Source organism: Marmota monax, unplaced genomic scaffold, assembly GCF_021218885.2.
Source record: "Marmota monax isolate L192 unplaced genomic scaffold, Marmota_monax_Labrador192_F-V1.1 WCK01_AAM20220418_F8-fsc00245, whole genome shotgun sequence".
In the NCBI taxonomy this organism is placed as follows: Eukaryota; Metazoa; Chordata; class Mammalia; order Rodentia; family Sciuridae; genus Marmota; species Marmota monax.
Window position 1 is genome coordinate 1,017,732 of NW_026693895.1, and position 22,487 is coordinate 1,040,218.

Here is a 22,487-nt window from a genome sequence, read left to right on the forward strand (position 1 = left end):
TCCTCAACCCTTTTTTATTTTTTATTTTGAAACATAAATTGCTTAGGGCCTCACCAGGTTGCCAAGACTGGCCTCAAATTTGCAAACCTCCTGTCTCACAGCCTCCCAAATCGCTGGGATTACCGGCCTGGACCATTGTAATCCCAGTTTTCCTGGGTTTTTGCACTGAAACCTCTTGTCCTCTGCCTGGCATTCATCCTGCCTCCCTAAGGAGGCAGGTCCCAAAGGCACAGCCCTGAGATGCGAGTGGGCCCCAGCAGGGGGGAGCAGTTCCACAGTGCCGTACTAAGAGGGCTCCTATGCAGGGATGCCCAGGCTGAGAGATGCTGGCCGTCCTGAGTGACAGGGAATAGAGGATGCCAGAGGAGAAGTCCCCAGGTCCCCTCTCTGCCTCTAGGTCTCTTGTTCCTCTTTTCCTTAGTCTGCTACCTACTGGCTGACACTGACACTAGCAGTTATTTGTTATTCATTGGAAACTCCAGTTTGGGGTGGGGGTGGGGGGGTAGGGGTGGTGGTGGAGGGGGGTGTGTCCTTGTTCTTATTCACCAACTCTGGCGTGACCCAGGGCTGAGGCCAGCTGCTCCCTCGGGCACCCTCGGGAGCCCAGCAGGTATGAGGTTCTGAGCTGAGTGAGTCGGAGGCACAGCCCTAGGGCAGGTATGGACCCTCTGTGTGCTCCACCTCACTAACCCATGGCGGGATGCGTGGCCCTGCATTTCCCTCATCTTTTTGCTTGAACCAATAACAACCAGCTTAGAATGTAGGCTCCAAACGTGCCTTTCAAAAACCCTAAAGTACAACTAATGTGAGCCTATATTTTTAGAAACAGTTGTGAGCCAGATGAAAAAAAAACATCTCCCAGCTCATTCCCGCAGGCAGGCATTTTCTGGAGGGTCCAGCTCTGGTAACATAAGCACTCCCCTCCCCCGCCCCCCCCCCCAAAACCTGTAAACTCATCTCTTTAGACCAGTCTCTTTAAGACTGTTGGCAAGATTCATAGCACAGTCTGAGATGGAGCAGACGGCAAGAAAAGGGATCTTAGCTCTCCTTGCTGGCCCCTTCCTGTTGAGCTGGTATGAAGGGCTTAGAATGAGTCACCTTTTAAAAGATTTTTTTTTTTCTTTGCGGTACTAGGGGCTGAACCCAGGGCCCTGTGATGCTCTACCACGGAGCTCCATCCCAGCAAGATTTTTTTTTGGGGGGGGTGGGGGTTTCTTTTCCTTCCTTCCTTCCCCTTTTCCTTTCTCTATCACCCCAATTCTCCCTGGAGATTGAACCAGGGCCTTGTGCATGCCAGGCTAGCGCTCTACCACTGAGCCCCATCCCAAGCCACAATCTTATTTCTGAAGCTGTCTTCAGAATGGGGCTGTGAACAAGTGCATGAACTTGTGTAAGGGTCCCACGAAACGTCAGAGAAAGAGACCACCAAGTGACCACTCATGCAATTGGCAAAAGGGGATTTATTGAACCAGCATGCTGGGGCTCTGTGCCCACTCAAGAAGGGAAAGCAGCCCAGAGCCCCGAGCAGGGGCTGAGCACTGCTTAAGTACACTTTTTGGGGAGGGCGGAGGGCTTTGTATACATCAGAACAAATCATCATGAGGCGCGGGAAAATTGAACAACAACTCCTAAACATGATTAGTTCATTCATTGGCGGGAACAGGTCAGGCTGGAGTGATAGGTCATTCCTAAGGAGGGGGTTACATTTAAACTGATTGGTCCAGGCCCTGCAATGCCTACGTGCGACCACACAGAGCCCTTATTAAACAACCAAATAGTCAGGGGAAATATTTACTGGGCGGTTCTAAGCATTGTCTTAACAGCTACAGAAATTTCGGGTTTTGCAGGTAGCATAGAAACCTAACAATACCTCCTTTACATTTTAACTCAGACCTTGCAGCTTAGAAACTTTTACAACACCCGGTCTTTTACCCTTTAACTTTTACGCTTTAACTTCAATTTCTTTTACCCTTACACTTGGACATGAGACGTATGCTGAGCTGCGTGTTGAGTGATGGCTGCGCATCTTGCTGAAGGCACTGAGGATGCCCTGCTTCCTCCCATCCAGCTGGGAGGTGGGGCATCTTCCCCAGACTGAAGACTAACACTCAGGCTCTCTGCTTTTCAGCCATTGCCAAGGTGCAGGAAGACACCAAGCTGTCCCCAGGACCTTTCCCCAGGAACCTGCCAGCTGACCACGTGCCACTGTCCTCTGTCCACCGCCGCGGGGTCCAGCCTGCCTGGATGTTTTCACCAACCCAGGCTGGAATACCACATCCGGGGAACACGGCTGTCCCCCAGGTGACCTCGGCTGCGTCAAAGCTGCCACCTATTGCCTTTAATCACACGGTTGGACACATAATACTTTCTGAACACAAAGATGTCAAGTTCAATTGCTCCATCAGTGTACCTAATATCTACCAGGACGTTGCCATTACTTGGTGGAAAGACGGGAAGGAGCTTGGAGCCCATCATTCCATCACCCAGTTTTACCCAGATGACGAAGTCACATCCATAATTGCATCCTTCAGGTGTGTGTGCTTTCTATTTTTCTTTTTAGATGTTATTATATTGAAACAAAGCCTCCTAATTTAAAACAACAAACCAAACAGCCTTTCTATTCCTTCAGTTGTCTCAAATAGGTGAGCATCTGTATTGTTGACTTCTTTTAAACTGAGCCCCACTAGAATTGTTAGCAGATTATTGGGGGTGGGGGATGGTGGCTACCTGTCCCCTGAGCTACAGGTCAGTGTCCAGTGCAGCTAGGACAAGAGCTCAGTGCCAGGAGCAGTGGTGCACACCTGTAATCCCAGAGACCTGGGAGGTTGAGGCAAGAGGATCGAAAGTTTGAGGCCAACCTCAGCAACTTAGCAAGGCCCTAAGAACTCAGCAAGACCCTGTCTCAAAAAATAAATAAAAATAAAAAGAGCTGGGGATGTGGTTTGGAGGTTAAGCACACCTGGGTTCAATCCTCTGTCCTGTAGGGGAAAACAAACAGACAAACAAAAAACTTCCACTAGTGAGCAGAAATAGTGCTTGTTTCTTTGCCGTGGTGGAGATCAATCCCAAGACCCTGGGCATACTAAGCACAGGTTCTGCCCCAGCTCATGGGAAGGGGCTTTAGAAGGTATCAAGGTCACCATTAGTGGAGACTTTAAAACAGTTCGCCCTCCCATTCCCTGTATTCACCACATTGCCCTGCCCTCCTCCCCCAAGGATCTGTGTGCCGCAGCCCTCAGGCAGGCAGGCAGAGGAGGTGGAGGGTCAGCAGCCTAGGACATGAGGCAGGTCTTTGGCTGCTGCCCCCTCACACCTCAGTTTTCCACTTTGTTCAGCAAGAGCTAGCAGGAGGAGCTGGGGAGCCAGGGAGCCACCGAGGCGGGAGGTGTGTCCAGACTGCTTCGTTCTCCTGAGGATAGAGCTGCTGGGTTCATGAGCCAGCTGCTGCTTTCTCACCTACCCTTTGGTATCATGCGCTTCTTCTGTTATGCTCGAATTCGGGACCCCCAAAAGACCACCAGAGACCAAGATCAATGTAAACAGCAAAGAGGCGTTTATTGCAAGCTAGCTCCGTCCTCTGCGTGCACACAGCAACTGGTGGCGCTGAGAGGCCCCGAGCCCAGGGTTTGCAGCAGTTTTATACACTCTTTGGAGAAGGCAGGAACTTCACATACATCATAGCATCTCTTAGCAAATCATCACACACCGCTGGAAAATCAAACAACAACTCTAAAACATGATTAGCACATTCACTGGCGGGAACAAGTTGAGTAGGGGTGATTGGTTAGTACAAGAGGGGGATTCGTTTGTACTGATTGGTTTAGGCCAGGAGGGGTGTAGGTGCTGAACTACAGGGTTTTCCAACATGTTATCAACCACCATAAACTACAGGGGGGGTCATCTGGCATCCCAGGTATTTTCCCTGTCTCATGCTGATTGGTGGTTGCTAGGGGGTTGCTGTGGATCCTCACCTAGCCTGACTGAGTCAGGGACACCTGGCACAGCAGATCTCTCCTGTTATTTGTAGATAAACAACTCAGCAGGGTGGGTATGTGCCTAGGAGTGCTCTTTGGGTCTTTCCAAGGACAAGGGTCTTGCCCCCTTCCTTGGACAGGCTTTGCTCTGAGATAGAGGCTGGTTTCTCACTTCCTCTGAAGTGCTAGGTTGTTGGTTTGCTTTTCCCCACTTCTCTTTTGTTTCTTAGCTTTATTTATTAGCATGTATTAATTTTACGCGCGCGTGTGTGTGTGTGTGTGTAACTGGGGATTGAGCTCAGGGGTGTTATAGCACTGAGCTATCTACCAGCCCTTTTAAAATTTTACTTTTTTGGGCTGAGGATGTGGCTCAAGCGGTAAAGCGCTCACCTGGCATGCGCGGGGCGCTGGCTTCGATCCTCAGCACCACATAAAAATAAAATAAAGATGTTGTGTCCACCGAAAAGTAAAAAGTAAACATTAAAAAATTCTCTCTCTAAGAAAAAAAAATTTTTTTTTTAACTTATTTATTGTAGCTGGGATAAAACCAGGGTTACTTAACCACATCCTCAGACCTTTTTATTTTTTATTTTGAGATAGGGTCTCACTAAATTGCTTACAGTCTCCTAAATTGCTGAGGCTGGTTGAACCTGTGATCCTCCTGGGATCACAGGCGTGGGCCATCGTGCCAGGCCCTTTTTTAAATTTTTGGAACAAGGCTCGTTTCACTGGGTTGCCCAACACAGCCTTCAACTTTTGGTCCTCCCGCCTTAGCCTCCTGAGTAGCTGGGATTACAGGCGGGCGCTGCGCCCAGGTTAATCTGACATCTGGATGTGGTTCAGGTGATGTTTCAGCAGCACACGGCGCACTGTCCAATCGCTTAGTTAACATTTCCATTTCCTCATGTGTTTGCGGTCTTGGAGCCTCTCCTAAGTGGTCCTGAAATGGACCACAGGTTATTGTGACCTGTAGCGTCCCCGCTGTGCTGCAGACGGTAGAACCCCTCCTCCAGCCTCATTTAGGTTTCAGTGCCTGCTCTCCGGGTGCAGTGGGAGCGCCTAGCTTCCGGGGATCCCTCCGCCCTGGAGCGCAGCCACTTGGACATGTCTTGTTTTCACTTTCCCTGACCTGACGCTTGGCAGCGTCCCGCACTGGGTCATGCCTTTCGGTGAATCATTTTGTTTCCTTTTTCAGAAAGCCACCTTGCACAGGGTTGAGTCACCGTCAGTTTAGTCTGTCAATACTTGCACGGAGAGGTACTTCTCTGCCCTCTTGGCCCAGGTCATAGGCTTGCTCCTGGGTCTGCTGAGGTCCCCAGGCAAACAACATGATTCCATGTCTTCCTTTGGTTGTCTTAACTCTGTCTGGGTTTTTTGTTTTCTATTGTTTTGTTTTGGAACTAGGGATTGAACCCAGGGACACTTAACCAGTGACCCACATCCCCAGCCCTATTTTATTTTGAATTTTGAGACAGGGTCTCACTAAGTTGCTTAGAGTCTCACTAAATTGTCAAGGCTGGTTGGTCTCGAACTTCTGATCCTCCTGCCTCAGCCTCCTGAGCTGCTGGAATTACAGGATTACAGGTGTGTGCCAGTCCACCCAGCCATGCTCGACATTGGACTTTTTATTTTTTTATTTTTTTGCGTTGACTACAGAATGCAGACCCTTTACTACTGATAGATGCAACTTCCGATGAGAAAAGTGAAATCATCATTTAGTTACAAATGAGTGAGGAGTTGTTTATAGGCTTAAAGAAAGAGAAGGCTGGCACATGGGTCTAACTGGGTGTCATCTGGGGAGAGTGCACCCCTGTGGCCTCTCTGGATATGGCCAGCCATGTGTCCCTGGGTCCCTGGGTCAGCTGCCACATCTCCCAGCCTTCTTTCTATAGTGGTGGACCAGTGCCTGGCAGCTGTGGGAGGGTTCCAAGGATCCAGTTGAAGAGCACTTGAGTGGGAGAGTTTTGAAGCTCAGCATAGGTCAGGGTCTTAGCTGTTAGGGCTCAAAAGGAACTGGGTGACGTTTTGAGAAACTTAGAATTAATTTTGTTTCTTGTATTCAACTTACTATGTGTACACTCCATTCTAAAGGAGAATAATCTTATCTACCTCAAAACCAAGCCTTAAAGCAGGTTTCCTGATCAGAAGTCGTAGGAACGATGAACACTCAGCTGAACTGGGTGGCATTCATGACATCAAATCCATCTTTATGATATACTCCAACTTTATGAAGGTCGGGTTCAGGTGCCCCAGTGTCTGTCCGGTGTGATTCCAGGAAGTCAGTTATAGTGATGTAATCAAAATTATAAATGTGTATGTCATTGCTCGGCATTGAAGGACATTGAAGACCCTAAACTTGCTATCCTTCGATTGAGATCTCTGAAGTCCCCATTTGAAGGGTGACTTGTCTAAGGTCAGGAGACAGCCGGCTGGTCATGAAATCATAGGAAGAGGACACAAAATGTAGAGTGTGTCTTGGCAGGGGTTAGGGGACCCAGCAGAGAAACACAGCCTGCAGAGCTGGTCATGGGCTGTTCTCCTATGAGATGTCACTGTCATGTTCGGCAGTCCCTGTAGGTAGGTGTGGGTGGAATTTACTGGATTTTGGAAATGATGAGGTCTCCAGACTGAGGGCCCCACCGTTTGTATCTGCACTCATCTTTTAAGCACCAAGACTTTGTAGGTGGCTGACCAGCGGCTGCAGCTGGGCCTCTGCCCGGGATCACAAGAGTATCAGTCACAATGCTGTTGCTGTCGCCAGCCTGGAGAAAAGATCGAGATCCAAACCAAAGTGCGGGTCTCCCTGAGTGAGAATTGCTTTCACGCCATCCTGCAGTCAGAAAAATCCCAAGTCCAGGGCCGTCCCTATTTAACCTTCTTAGCTGCACTGGTCCCTGGTTGTGGCTGCAGATGGACCCGAGGGAAGGGGATCCTGCTGCAAGGGCAGGGATGGCGAGGTCCTGTTAGTGTGCTGAGTTGGAGTGCCCTGGGACTTCAAGTCTGGCCATGAAGTGTCATTTTAAGGGAGAAGGGCCCAGCCTGAGGACCAGGGGGAAGGAGCTTCTGACCCTGAGTGACCGCATCCTGCAGTCAGACTTCCGTTCACTGAAACTGGAGGGGAAGAAAGATGGATAGGTCATGAGTTCAAGAGCATTTAAGTACAAATCCCACATTCTCTGGAAAGATTAGAGATTGGGTACTTCTTCATGAGATGATTCCTGAAAGATTTTCACAACTACTTGGGCTTAGCTTGTGTGTGTGTCTGTGAGTGTGTGTGTGTGTGTGTGTGTGTGTGTGTGTGAGAGATTTTTTGAAAATGATAACGTGTATATTTCAAAAATCCTTGGTGGGATTGCAAATTGGTACAAACACTCTAGAAAGCAGTATGGAGATCCCTCAAAAAATTAGAAATGAGCCAGGCTCAGTAGCACACACCTGTAATCCCAGTGGCTCAGGAGGCTGAGGTAGGAGGATCCTGAGTTCAAAGCCAGCTTCAGCAAAAAGCCAGATACTAGGCAACTCAATGAGACCCTGTTTCTAAATAAAATACAAATTAGGGCTGAGGTTGTGGCTCAGTGGTCGAGTGTCCCTGAGTTCAATCCCTGGTATCTCTGCCCCCCCAAAAAAATTAGGAATGGAATCACCATTTGACTTACTTATCCCACTCCTTGGTATATACCCAAAGGAGTTAAAATCAACATACTACAGTGAGATAGCCATATCAATGTTTACAGCAGCTCAATTTATAATAGCTAAGCTATAGAACCAACCTAGGTGCCCTTTTACAGATGAATGGATAAAGAAGTTATGGTATATATAAAGAGTGAAATATTACTCAGCCATAAAGAAGAATGACTTCATGACATTTGCCAGTGAATGGAACGATCTGGATCTGGAGACTCTCATGCTAAGTGAAATAAGACAATCTCCAAAACCCAAAGGTCAAATGCTTTTGCTGATGTGTGAAAACTAAACCACAATAAAGGGTAAAGGGAAGGAGAGAAGTTCAGTATATCAGACAAAGGGGAACAAAATGAAAGACGGGATAGGAATAGGAAAGACGGTAGAAAGAATCTAACATAAACTGGGCATGGTGGTGCATGCCTGTAATCCCAGCGGCTCTGGAGGCTGAGGCAGGAGGATTGCGAGTTCAAAGCCAGCCTCGGCAACAGCGAGGCACTAAGCAACTCAGTGAGACCCTGTCTCTAAATAAAATATAAAATAGGGCTGGGGATGTGGCTCAGTGGTTGAGTGCCCGAGTTCAATCCCCAGTATCAAAAAAAAAAAAAAAAAAAAAGAATCTAACATAATTTTCCTATGTACACATATGACATATACCTAAGTGCCCACCACAAGAATAGGGTCTTAATTAGAATAAGGTATATCCCATGCTTGTATAATTTTATTGAAATGCTTTCTCCTGTCATGTATAACTAAAAAAGAACCAATAAAAAAATAGGGTGATGTAAAAAAAATTTTAAAAGCAATCACCAGAAAAAAAAATATATAGGGCATTATATATATATATATCTCCATAATCTTACAAACCCCCCCAAAAAATCTTTTCAAGCATATGTAAGTTTAATGTTCTTGAAATAAGTTAGTCTTTTATTATATAGATGATTTTATATAGCCTCTTTCATTCATGTTGTTATTAACATAATCTTATAATGTCATATTCATTACACTCGTTAACATAAACATTTCCCTAGATTATTAAAAGTTTTCAAAATACTTTAATGGCTTCCCTTATGCCTCTGTATTTTGTGATTGTAAAACAGAAGCAAATATAGAATAATGCAAATAAAATTAAAAAGGGAAAGCAGTAAGTTATGTTCCAAATGCCAAGGTCAAGGGCATATCCATTGGAGGAAGTAACTAATGCGCTATTTCCTGCCAAGTGCCCCCTGAGCTGAGTCTACTTTATGCTAATAATTCACCTTTCATTTGTCTTTTTCCTGTTGATCGTGGATGTCTGGTGGTGGCGGAGCCAGGAGTCATCTTCCTGGGGTCGGGGTACTGCATTATAATGGGTGGCTTGGTGATTAAGGCTGAAAGCCCACCCTGTTCTCTCCTGACCAGTCCTGGTCCATGTGAACTCCAGCTGCAAACTCCCCCTTACCAGCCTCCTTTGCCTGAGTCACTGGGCTGAGCTTCCTCCTGGGTTCTCTGGCCCGTTACCCTCCTCATCTGCATCCAGTGCCAGCTGGGCGGGTAGGGTGTCTTTCAGCCAGGCCCCGGATGCTGCTTGGCCCAGACCTCTTCCTGGAGTCTCCAAGGGAGGGTGTAGTTTGTGGAATGATTAGCCCTGAACTCTAGTATAGCACATAGAAGGCCTCTAGCTTAGATGGAAAGGCCCCTTACCAGGGTCAGCATTCTAGAAAGGCAGAGGCCATCAGACAGCAAGACCGGGGATACCTCAGTCTCTCAAGTACAAACAGGAACCAAGGTTCTAGGAATGGGCAGATCTGGCTGCTGGTGGACTTTTGGTGAGGGGGGGTGTTTGCTTTCTGTTTGGTCGGGGGTCTGCTGTAGTCCCAGTGCTAAAGAATTATACTTTCTCAGTTTTCTTTGTTAAGATGTCAAGTGGGTAGTTTGGGTCCCCTGAATCCTGATTCCCTTGGGGTCCCCTGGGTTCGAGCAGGCTCTTGGCTGCATGAGACTCCCAGTGCTGTGCTAAGCCCTCCTGCTCTTGGCCTTTGTGACTGATTGGTGCATCGTGACAGGTCTTCATCTTGATGCTTTTGGTGGCCATGAAAGTGGGATTGTACATGAGCAATCAGCAGAAGGCTAGAAAACGAGAACTGAGCCAAACCACTAGCAGGCAGGTGGCCGCAGAGGCCCAATGGTCACCGACTCACTTCACACCCCCGAGATCCTTGGCCCAAAGCCTTTGCCCTGGCTTCTCCGGCATCTCTCATCAGCCCTGTTCCAGAAGCAGTAAGCTTCTCAGTGGGTCTTTGTGCTTCTTTATTACATCATTTTTATTTTTTGTTTTTTATCATGGTAAACGATCCAGAACATTCCACCCCTTTCTGACCGCGTAAGTCACCCCCATCCACACTGATGTGCTGCTAGCCAACCACAGAACTTTTCTACCTTCCCAAACTGAAACTCTGTCCCCCTTGAACACGAACTCCCCATTCTTCCCTCCCACGGCCCCTGGGATCCACCTTTCCTTACATCTCTAGAAGCATATATGTGACATCGTATATTAACCACCTGCCCCCTTTTAGAGATTCCAGAGCTTAGCAACTACTTAGGAGCCTTTTCCCAGCAGAGCAGCCCAACTTGGCAAGACCGAGGGCCAGGGACTGCTGTGAGTTGGCAGAAGGTCCTGGGGCCACCAGCTGGACTGCCCTGAGTGAGCGGTGCAATTACCAGGTGGTTCCTGTCTAGACACCGTGGCTGAGTCCATCGTCCCTCTTCTCCTCCCTGGTTCACATGTCTGAATTTGACCAAAGCCTGACGAGATTTCTGTGTCATTTTTTTTTTAATGCAGTGTGTACACATAATAAAACAGTCTGACTTTTTAGAATTTCTCTCCTCTGCTCCAGCCCCCAGCCACCTCCCCATGGAGAGCTGAGGTTGCCCATCCCTTGAGTGTCTATCCAAAGATAGTTGCTCCCATCCCAGGCATGTTTGTGTGTGTGTGTGTGCCAGTCCCAGGAGGGGTGTTAATCTAATATGGTGTTACTCATAGCTGTGGTTGAATCAATACCCAAGGGTCACATTTTTTGGTGGCTGTGGAAGTTCTGTTTTTGGCTGAGTCATGCACTGTGCTAAAATTATATTTTACTTCTTGAATGGCTTTTTTCTTTGTGGTTTTCATTTTTATTATTGAGTAGCGTCTTGATTTCCCTGAATGCAGCAGTTTCCTTGCTTGCTGGTTTGTTCAATACTGATGGCTCATTCTTCCCCAAATTGGAGAGGAAAGTCCTACGTCCTGTCCTGTCACAGTCGCAGAACTCTCAGCTCTGATTTCCTCCTGGGAGACACCTGTCCTGGCTGCCTGCCACCTCCGGCTTCAGTGTGGAAAGGATTCCCTCCTGCGGGGGGCCCAGCTGTGCCTCCTCTGTGCTGTCCCCGGGACCCCACTCCTCCTGTGTTCCTTGTGCTGCTGCCCTGAGCCCAGGTCCTCCTCTTCCTGGCTTTCCCTCTGGCATCTCCAGCCCTTATCCACTAACTTTTGGGGACACACATGTCCAGAAATGCCCCTTTCTCCTTTCTGACCTTAGGGTCATTTGGATAGATACAGAATTCAAATAGGAAAATCACTTCCTGTTGTAATTTTTTGGGGGGTACTGGGGATTGAATTCAGGGGTACTTAACCACTGAGCCACATCCCCAACCCTATTTTATTTTATTTTTATTTTTTAATTGGAGAGGGACACACAATATCTTTATTTATTAATTTATTTTTTATGTGGGGCTGAGAATTGAGCCAATGCCTCACACATGCTAGGCAAGCACTCCGCCACTGAGCCACAGCCCCAGCCCCAGCCCTATTTTATATTTTATTTGGAGTCAGAGTCTCACCGAGTTGCTTAGCACCTTGCTTTTGCCGAGGCTGGCTTTGAACTTGAGATCCTCCTGCCTCAACCTCCCAGGCTGGTGCACCTGGCACTAAGTTCTTAAAGGCAAAGTTTGGATCGGTTTCCCTTTGTGCTCTGCATCCTGGTTTTCATTCCTGGGCTGGATTTCCTTGGTGGTTGGCTTCAGGTATTCCTGGGCATTTTGTGCGGTCTGATTCCTACAGTCCCAGGTGTGTGGCCAAACTGACACTTAGATCTAATGCTTTCTCGGGCTCTCAGGGCCTCTATACAGGTGTACTCTGCATCCTGGGCTGGGTGTACCCCCTTTCAGCAGCCTTCCTAGTGCCACACCCTGTGTCCCGCAAGAGCTCCTGTGTGAAGGCAGGAAGATTCAGAGGCGATGGGACAGGTCAGGAGAGCTGTAACCTTACTGTGCATCCTAGTTTGAATGAATTCACTGGCTGCTCACTGTAGGCAGGTAGGACGTGGCCAGAGGAGGTGGATCCCTGTGGGTGTGCCCTCAAAGGGAGCCCCTGCCCTGTGGCCCCTTCCTTCTAACCCCTACTTCCCGCTGCCATATGTGAGCAGCTTTTCTCCACCACGTCTTTCCGCCGTGATGCTGTGCCTCCCTTGGGCCCAGAGCAATGCACTTGGCTGACCATGGGCTGAGACCCCTGAGTTGTGAACTAAAATAGACTTCTTCAAGTTGTTCTGTTGGGTGTTTTGGTCACAGGGAGACAACGCTGACTGAAGCACTTTCTTGCTGGGCCATGTGGCAAGCTTGTTGCTGCTGTAAGGCCCCCAGCTTTGGCAGAGCCAGTCTTCCAAGGCCTGGGTGTCCTCTGCCTGTGCCATCCCCCAGTGGGCTCCATCAAGCCCTGGGCCCTGCCTGGAGAGCAGGATGGGTGGGGTGTGGAGTCTGTGGGAACCACGCCTCTTCAATTCTGTGGTTTCCCTTGGAGCTGCAAAGCCTAGACTGGTCAGCCATACAGAACCTTCCGGAACTGCTGAAAGGCAGGGTTGCTGAGCAGCCAGTGGTTTTCACCCTCAGTGGGCAGGTGCCATGAGACATGAGCCTCCGTGCCTCCTGTTTCAGCCCCTTCCCATCACCGTGACATTTAGGGACTTACGGGGACTCAGCTAGCCCCTACTTGGAGGTACCTGGCCTGCAAGGTCTCTTTCGTCTCTGGTACCCTCTAGGTATTGGGATATGCAGCTATGGCCCTAAAGCATGGCAGGATCTCGCCTTTCCTTGACCCTGACCCCCCACATGTGCACGATGCCGTCACCTCACCTGGTGCACTCCAGAATCATGCTCCCACTGGAAGGGGAGGGAAGAGGAAGACAGAGCATCCCAAGGCAGAAGAGTACTGCTGGGGCCTGTTCATCAGGCAGTGCAGGCAAGAGCCCTGAGGTGCTGCTGGACACCAGGAACAAGAAGGAGGTGCCACAGCGGCCCTGACACCCCACCCCCACCCCAGTCCTCACTGATGCTATTTTTTTGTTCAGTTTGGTTTTTTGCACTGTGAATTAAACCCAGGGGCACTCAGCCACTGAGCCACATCCCCAGGATTTCTTAATTTTTTATTTCTCACTAACTTGCTTAGGGCCTTGCTAAGTTGCTGAGGCTGGTCCTGAACTTGCAATCCTCCTGCCTCAGCCTCTCCTTTACTCAGAGGCTGCCAATTCAAATGTTCATGACATCTGAGAAATACCTTATAGCAGCCTCTGGTGGTGTGAACCAGACAGCTGGGTACCACCGCCCAGCGCAGCTGACACATCAAGTCAATCATCACAGCACACAGCAAAGAAGGTGAGGAACTGCATTTTCCTGTGATAGGGGCTCAAAATAACCCTGTAAATATCTTGATGTATTTTTCTTTGCAGTATAATCAGTGTTCAGCGTTCAGACAATGGGTCATATGTCTGTAAGATGAAGATAAACAATGATGAGATTGTGTCCGACCCCATCTACATCGAGGTACAAGGTAAGGCCAGAGGCCAGGGGTCCCATTGCCCAAGAGCTGTTTGTTTTAGGGCTTGTAATAAACATTTTGTGTGCAATGTCTGGCATTTGGCCTATCTCCCCCGCCTTTTTCTTCTTCTTTTTTTTTAGTTTTATTTACTTATTTTTATGTGTGCTGAGGATAGAACCCAGGGCCTCATACCTGCAAAGGCAAGTGCTCAGTCATTTAAAGCCTGAGCTTTATACTAGCACCAGAGGAGAAATCAAAAGGGACTGTGGACCTCCTTGTCCACAGTTGTTTATAATTTTAAAAAACCTGAGGTTGTCCAGGCGTAGTGGGGCACACCTCTAATCCCAGCAGCTCGGGAGGTGAGGCAGGAGCATTGAGAGTTCAAAGCCAGCTTCAGCAATGTAGTGAGGCCTTAAGCAACTCAGTGAGACCCTGTTAAACACCCTTGGGTTCAATCCCTGGTACCAAAAAAAAAAAAAAAAATGCTAAGGACTTTTTTCGTTGCTGTCCAGTTCTTGGAGCTGGCACAGGTACTGCCCCCCTGAGCAAGTGGCCCTTTGCGTGCTACTGGGCATTCTTTCCTGTCTTGCTTGTGTTTTGGTCTAACACGGGAGGGTGACTGGTTTACTGGACTGGGTTAGCAGTTGAGTCTGGACTATTCTTGGGGCTTCAGGCCCCCACAAGTTTCTCTGGGCACATAGCTTGAAGAAATTCCATGCCCTATTTCACAACATCACATGGGTTGTCAGACACCAGATAAGGTGTCTGCCTTTGAGGAACCTGACCGGGTGGGAAAGGTGAGAACAGGTGACCCTGGGCCTGGGGTCCTGCAGGTGGGGTTGGCATGTCTGGGTCTGCTCCTCCCCTGAGTGCTCCCCTCCCAGGCATCTGCATCCCTGCCCTCGAAAGTGCCCAGCCAGCAGAGCCATCAGGTCCCCTCTGTCTTTTTTACTTTTTCCTGAGCTTCCCCGTTGCAGGCTGTAGAACAGGCTTTTCAGCCACAAGCATTTCCATCTAAAGGCTCCTCCACTATCCATTCTTTTGTGAACCTGAACTTGATACCCACTAGTGCCGCGGGAGGGAGGCAGGAGAGAGGAATGGGTAGAGGGTGAGAGAGGTGGAGTCCGGGAGGGGGCTCCTCTGGGAAGTCCCTTTGGGACCTCTGCACTGGTCTGGCTGTTAGCGCACCAACTAAAGGGGAGGGGGTCTCCTAGATTTGCTGCTAATCTGGGGGAAAAAATTTAGAGGATATTTTACTTATTAGAATCCCAGGGGGAAAAAAAAATAAAAAAACCCAGGACAGAAACACATTAAGTTTTGGAAAGTCTTGAAACAGGAAAAGGAATCCTATTTCACAAATGTCCTACCTCAGATCTGTGAGAGTCCAATCCCCAAAGAACACAATTTGAATGCCTGGGGACAGTGGGTTTGATCTGCTAACATTTCAGACCCATGCCCCCAGATGGTACTCACCGCCTTCTCAGAGATATTTTCCAAGCTTCCCTGTATCCCTGGGTCTGGAGTCACGGTAGGAATCTCGGAGCTGTGTCTGTCCTCTTTATCTGAGAACGTGCTTTGGAAAGTGCGCTGCCCTACACAACTGTCTGAATTTTGCGGGGTGCGTGTACTGAAGCGCCAGTCCAGGGCCTGAGTGTGCCAACCGCTGTCCGGTCTGGATTTCAAAATCCGTTATCACACACAGGAGACTGGCCTCTACACTTGGTCGCTGTATAACGTAGCTTCTCTGTTTCTTCTGGTGAGAAACCTGCCCTCTGGTCCAGGCTCAGAACAACACTTAAGAACTGTCCCCTGCTGGTCAAATCAGTTCTGAGTCACCTTTGGGGACTGTCCTAGAAAGCCAGCTAGAGGCGGACTGACAAGAATGACCCTCTGGGCTTTCTTATCCAAATTTAGGGAGGCCATTTCAGCCTCAAAGTGGGACACAAATCTCCTGTCCCCAGTGCTGGTCAGTTGGGACCCCCCATGGGCTCTGCTTCTGATCTGGGTGGGAAACACGCTGTGGTCTGAACTCTCTCTGCAGGACTTCCTCACTTCACCAAGCAGCCCGAGAGCATGAATGTCACCAGGAACACCGCCTTCAACCTCACCTGTCAGGCCGTGGGCCCCCCTGAGCCCGTCAACATTTTCTGGGTGCAAAACAGCAGCCGCATTAATGAACAGCCCGAAAAATCCCCCTCCGTTCTCACCGTGCCTGGTAAGCCCAAGCGGGTGCTTGTGTATTCATTCATTATTATTACTTTTCTTTAATTTATGTATTTATTTGATCTCGGGCAGAAGAGATCAAAAGCTTGGTGACCCTGGTGGCTCACCATCCACCGGCAGGACAGAAGGGTGAGAGGCGCAGGTATGGCCGCCGAGGTTAGGGGGACCAGGCGGAAGGGCAGGCAGGTAGGGACCATTGTCGGAGGGTATCGGGGGCTGGGCTTGGGAGTGGGCAAGCGCACTGCTCCAGTGGTCAGGTGGCCAAGCAGGTGACTTTGAGCATGGCCGAGCCAGCCCGAGTCCTGCTCACCACCCCGTGGGAGAGGGCAGCCCTGGTCCTGCTGCCCCTGCAGGAGCTGCACCTGCGAAGCCACCAAGGTGAGGACCTCACTGAGATCAATAGCAAGAAAGTGGCCACTGGGCACTGCAGGGGCAGGAATCTGAGTTGCCGAGGGACTGTGGCTGACCTGCCACCACTCCTCCATAGGCCTCAGCTTTGTTCCCCACCCTGGGGACAAGGCTGTTCACAGAGTTGGTCCCCTTCAGCAGCATCTGGAAGTCCCCTCCCTGCTGTGCCTGAGGGTGTGCTGGGCATTGGAGACACCCTCCTCCTCTGTATTGAGCCTCCTTCTAGGCGGGGGCTGGGGGTGGGGGTCAGTTCTGGATGTCAGCACCCTCCCCCCCATCCTGGCCCTCCTGCTTCTCCCACAATGGCCTTGAACTTGAGTCTCCAGCCCCAACCCCCTAGCATTTCTGCTTGCTGAGTATGGACATCTTAAAATGCAACCCTCCACCACCCCAGACTTGTTCCGCCCCGAATTCCCCTTCTGGGTAAATAATGTCACCCACCGCCCATGCTTTCTTCCCTTTCCTCTTTTGTCACGTTGAGTGCCATCAGCAGTTCTGAGTTCTGCCTGCACAGTACAGCTGACTCTGCCCTTTCTCCAGCTCTACTGCTGATCCTGTGATCCCGGTCACCGCCAGCTCTCCCGCACTGGCCTGTCCCCACTCCTGTCCTCTCTGCTTAGCAGTAGACCATGTCGGTCAGCCATTTGCTGAAAACCCTGCCGTGGCTTTAGTTGTCTTGACTGAGGCCCAGAGCCCCTCCTGCCTTGCTCCTGCACCCGGCTCCTCCCTCTCTCCTCCACCCTGTCATGTTCCTTTCTGCCCCAGGACCTTTGCACTCTCTCCTTTCTGCCTCAAGTGTCCTCCCCTCTGCCCTTCCTTCCATCCACAACTGGAGACTCCCTCCCTGATTACCCATCCCCACCCTCCACTGACTCCTCCTCTCAGATTCTTCCATTGCAGCTGTCCAAGTCCTAGGTCTTCTTATGGGTCCTCTCCAGGAGTTCACCTGTATACCCAGGGCCTGAGGCAGGGCCAAGCCTGCAGCAGGGCTCAGCGGCTCCTTAGGCCGTGGGTGGTCAGCAGGGGAATGCCAGCCCTGGGGACGGCCCCTGCAGTGCTTTTCCAACCCTGACTGCAGGAGGAACTGAGGATTTTTTCCTCCCTTCATCTGAGTTTTCTTGAGTTTCTCCAGGTGATTGATAACTAAGCAAATTCTGTGCTCAAAATCTACTTAAAATCAGGCTCTTTGCCTTCTGTAAGGTGACTGCTCTGAAGTCCCCTAAGAGACACTTTGTCCATCCAGGTAAAGTTGACATACAACGCAGTGTAGAACGTACGCATTCCACACAGCGAGCCCAGGTCAGCGTAGACACCGGGTAACCAGCAGTTCAGCGTCACTGTCCCCTCCGAACGTCCTCGCGGTCCCTGCTGGGCAGTCACAGGCAGCACCGCCCTTTGTCTGTCATCTTGGGCTGGTTTTGCCTCCTCTTGAACTTCACGCAGGCTTCCCTCGCTGGCAGGGTGTCTGTGACCACGTTCCTTGCTGTGGCACCGTGAGGGTTATTTTTTACTGCCGGTAGTAATCCACTGTATCATGCATGGACTGGTTTATCCATTGGTTGAGAGAAGCTCAGGCTGATCGTGGCTGTTGGCTGTGATGGATACTCTAGCCAAGCGCATTCATTTGTAAGTCTTTCGGTGACTTGTGTTTTTTACTTATTCTTAGCAAACAGAGTGGCAGGGTCACATGATGGGTGTATGTTGAACATCTAAAGAAACCACCAAACTGGTTTCCCAAGCGACCATACCATGTTCCATTCCCTGACACAGAGGGTGAGATCCGGTTGCCCCTGCTGTCACAGAGCCAAAGCCACCGGGCTGGTCCCTTCCCACCAGTTCTTGTGGTCCCTGTAAAGATCAAATGTGTTGCACATAGTAGGTGGCATGAGTTTATTCAAGGGATAGGAACAAAGGAAAAGGGGACACTCTTGAGGGAGAGAGTGGATCCTCCCAGGGAGGAGAGGGATGACCTGCCCTCTGCCCTCCAGTTTTATTGATTTTTGGTTCTGGGGATTGGACTCACGGGCACTCCACCACTGAGCCACATCCCCAGCCCGATTTTTTATTTTGAGACAGGGTCTCACTAAGCTGCTCAGTACCTTGCTAAGTTGCTGAGTCTGGCTTTGAACTCTCCATCCTCCTGCCTCAGCCTCCAAGCTGCTGGGATTACAGGTGTGCCCTATAAAGCAGAAATGGGCGGGCGGGATCAGGAACCAGGGAACAAGAATGAGGCACCAAGAAGGTTTATTGGGGGGCGTTCCCAGGCGAGGTTCACTGGTCCCTGAAAGGGTGAGGGCCTCGGGGGCGGGAGCGGCAGGAGCAGTGCTAATAAGGAAACTGGGATGAGGAGCCCAGGCCATCTACATTGCAGCCGAGTTTAGGGTCATCGTGTCTGTCGCGGGTTGGTCAGGGCTGATGCAAGTTGACCGGGCGATTGCTTCAGCCAGGAACCTTGGTGGTAGGGGGTCCGTTGCCACGTCAGCTTCTGATTGGCCATTCCGGGCCAGGTGGAAAGTCCCGGGCCACAGCCCCCTTGAAAGGGAGGGGGAAGGGAAGGCTGCAGACAGCGTGCACCACCACCACATCCAGCTTGCCCTCCAGTTTTATTGGGGGTCCCAGGGACGTTTCCCAGGAGTCCCACTCAGGTCCACTCCTTGGCTTTGACTGACATCAGGATTGCCGCAGACTTCCGAGTCCCCATTTCACAAGGTCTTACCCAAGGAGGGGAGGCTTTCCTATTACACTGAAATGCGAAAATCCAGGACTCTGCCTAGCTGGGCCTAGAACTCTAGAACTCGTTCTTACAGGTGTTGTGGTTGAGGGCTTGGCTCTGAATTACCCGGACTCCCTGAGTCCCAGAAGCTGGGCTGAATAAAGGTCACAGAGGTGCGTGCCCCCTGTAGGGTACCTTTTGTGCTGCTCATTTGGGAGGAGCCTGGGCCTGCATTTCCCTACCTACCCCCTGCAGATAGGGGGTACTTGGGTGAGGAATGCAGCCTTAAGCCAGGCTGCAGGGAATTTGCCCTTTCCAAGAAAGCACGTGCAGGTCAGCCCTGGGCCACTCTGGGCTCATCCCCTCACCTTGAATTCCTGCTGCTCCCAGACGTCTGTTCCCTGTCACCACCACATCCTTGGTGACACTAGATATGGTCAGTCATCTTAATCCTAGACATCCTAGTGGATGTCAGGTCATCCAATATTGTGATTTTAATTTATTTTCTTGACATCCGATTCTAGATTAGACTTAGAAAAGATTCTGATCTTGTGCCCATCTTTCTTTCTTTCTTTCTTTTTGATATCAGGTATTGAATCCAGGGGCACTTAACCACTGAGTCTCATCCCCAGCCCTATTTAGTTTTTATTTTGAGACAGTCTCAATAAAGTGCTTAAGGCCTCACTAAGGTGCTGAGGCTGGCTTTGAACTTGTGATCCTCCTGCCTCAGCCTCCCAAGCTTCTGGGATTACAGACATGGGCCACCCCGCCTGGCACAAGATGAAGTTTTAAGATATGTGTACATTGTATAATGCTATTGAGTTATCAAAGGCTTTACCTTATACAATTACCATTTTTTGTGGAAAACCATCTGTGTATAGGAAAGATTTCTGAAAGAGTTCAAGGAGAACGTGGGCATATTTTAAATTCTGATACATTTTAAACTCCTCCTCAAAGGACCTTGGCCATTTGCACTTTCCTAGTAAAGTGCAACGGTAACAGCCTTTGGGTTTTGCCAGTCTGATAACTCTCTCAGAATGCACTAGTTCCCCCTTCCCTGAGGTTTTGCTTTCTATGGTTTCTGTTATCCATGGTTAACCAAGGTCCAAAAATACCGCATGGAAATTTTTCAGAAATGTGAGGGAGAGAAAGACAGAGAGACCACACTCACATAGTTTTTATTGTAGTACATTGTGGTAATCCTCCTATTTTGCTGTTAGTTGCCATTGTTAACCTTGCAGTGTGTCTAAGTGGTAAATTAAGCTTTACGATCAGTGTATATTCTAGGAAACCCCAGTGTAGCAGGGGTCAGTACTGTCCATGGTTCCTCGCATCCCCTGCAGCGCTGAGATCTCTCCCGCTGGTAAGGGGCACTTCTGCATCAGATTCACCCCTCCATCTATTTCCAGGAGATGTCTTGAGGCAGGACCCGAGATGATTCTGGGCACATCCTCAAGGGCTAGTTCAGTGGCTGGTGTGCAGGGAGGGCAGCAGTGACCAGCCGGAGGGCTCGCAGGGCAGCATTGGCAAGAAGACGCCTGCCCGGCACCAGGTGGAAGTGGTCACTAGCATTTCAAAGAGAGCTGGACTCAGCTGTTGTAGAATTTCCAGGGTAGAGACAGATGTGACCTAAATGAAGAACTCTTACTGAAACCACCGAGTTGACGTTCTGCCCTGGTTTCTAAATGAACAGCACCCCGTTGCTCAAGCACCCTTCCTAGTTGTGAGGCCGGTGAGTAGCTGGCTGCTGACTTCTCAGCAAGAGTATTTTTTTTAAGAAGGGAGACCAGGAGAGGATGGGGACAGGGGACCAGGGTGGAGGGAAGAGAAAGAGGAGGTAACGGAAAACAGAATTCACCAAATTATGTTATGTGCAAATACAAATATATCACGGAATCCCATTATTTTGTATGATTATAATGCACCAATAAAAAGGCATTTTTTTGTTGTTCTTTTGTTTTTTTTTTAGAAAAGAATAGTTTTACTAGGATTCAGATTAATGATATCAAAAGAACTTGTTAAATGTACATTTTGATCAATTCTATTTTATGACAATTTCCATCACAATTCATATGGCCTGGGCCAGGATGGTGTTGCAGGCCTGGAAACTTAGCGGCTCTAGAGGAGGCTGAGGCAGGAGGATCAGGAGTTCAAAGCCAGCCTCAGCAAAAGCAAGGCCCTAAGCAACTCAGTTTTGTAAATAAAATACAAAACAGGGCCAGATATGTGACTCAGTGGCCAAGTGCCCTTCAGTTCAGTCCCCAGTACCCCACCCCCTCAAAAAAAAAGAAAAATTGCCTGAGCATGCAGCTGTGCACCTTTGCTTTGGCTCCTTGGGGAGGGGGTGACCAGCACCCAGCACCTCTGTTCAGCCAGCCCGGAATCCCACAGCTCTTATCAAATGCCCGTTTACTGCAGAACGGGTAACTGGTGCTCTGCTGTGAAGGTCGGGTGATGTGATCTTGCAGCCATGGTAGACACCTGAGGCATCGCCAGGTTCTTCCCTCTTCCCAGACACCCTGCAGTCACCAAGATCTGCACGTCATCGTTCTCAGATGCCAGCTTGTTCCCTCCCTCCCTCTGCTTCTGCACCACTGTGGCCTTGATTCAGACTTTCCTGGCTCCTCGCCAAGACTTTTGCTGTCACATCCTAACCACGGTCCTGGGCTGCATGTCCTCGTGCCCTGTGCCCCCAGCCACCTACATAGTGAGTCACTCTCCGTTTCAGCAGAGGGATTCCTCTAAAATACCAGGTTATCATTTCTGGCTGGACTTCCCAGTACCCACGGGTTACTACCACACAGTTTTTAAGATCCTCTGGTCTCCTGCCTGGCCTTCGGGGGTGGGTGGGTGGGGGGCTGTTCCTGAGGCCTAATGAGCCTCCCGTGGGACAGCGCCCTCTAGCCAGGCCTTTGCCCGTTCTGTGAAGTTACTAGAATGGGGTTTGTATTTTTTGTGGTGCTGGAGGTGGAATCCAGGGCTCCACCTCTGAGCCCCGCCCCAGCCCAGGACTTCAGATCCCCCGTGCAGAACCAGAGGAGGCTTGGGTTAGTCAGGGAGAGCCCTGCGTGGCACAGGCCACCGACCGCCTGCAGGGACTCTGTCAGGCCAGCTGCTTGCTGAGTGTTCCCAGGCCTTTGGATTTTGTAACGCTGTGCAAGAACTGCAGAAAAACCTAGTTACATCCATTTTTAACCTCGCCCAAGCTTTGGTTTGATGCCTGAGTCCCTCCCCCGGGTGCATGCTGGGGGACTGGGTCAGAGACCCCTCTGTCTTGAGCTGCCTGTGTCCCCCACCCACTGAGGAGGCTTACAGGGGGACCCAGCCCCTCTTGACAATGACCTCTGGGGGCTCTTGCCCCGTCCCTTCTACTGAGAGAATTCCACCTGGGGACGTGGGTTAGATGGGCCTGGAGGTCAAACCGCTTTGATCAAGTTTATTTATGTTTTAGTTTTTTCGCTGTGTAAGCATGTTTTTTTATTTGTTCTTTTTAGATGTACGTAACCCTAGAGTGTATTTTGACATATGCTACATATACGGAGCATAACTTCCCATTCTTGTGGTTGGACATGACGTGGAGTTTCTCTGGTCGTGTGTTCATATACGAACACAGGAAAGTGATGTCCGATTCATTCCACTGTCTTTCCCTTTCTCATCC

The 22,487-nt window shown here is 49.8% G+C and overlaps 1 protein-coding gene across 2 annotated transcripts in view; it reads left to right on the top strand.

Annotated features, from left to right (window-relative positions):
- Mertk (MER proto-oncogene, tyrosine kinase) overlaps positions 1-22,487 on the top strand; it is a 100,283-nt gene that overhangs the window by 19,002 nt on the left and 58,794 nt on the right. For both annotated transcript variants that reach the window (XM_046462820.2, XM_046462821.2), the window contains exons 2-4: positions 2,129-2,531; positions 13,397-13,497; positions 15,527-15,700. In XM_046462820.2, the coding sequence (XP_046318776.1) occupies positions 2,129-2,531; positions 13,397-13,497; positions 15,527-15,700 (678 nt within the window). The remainder of the gene's footprint in view (positions 1-2,128; positions 2,532-13,396; positions 13,498-15,526; positions 15,701-22,487) is intronic.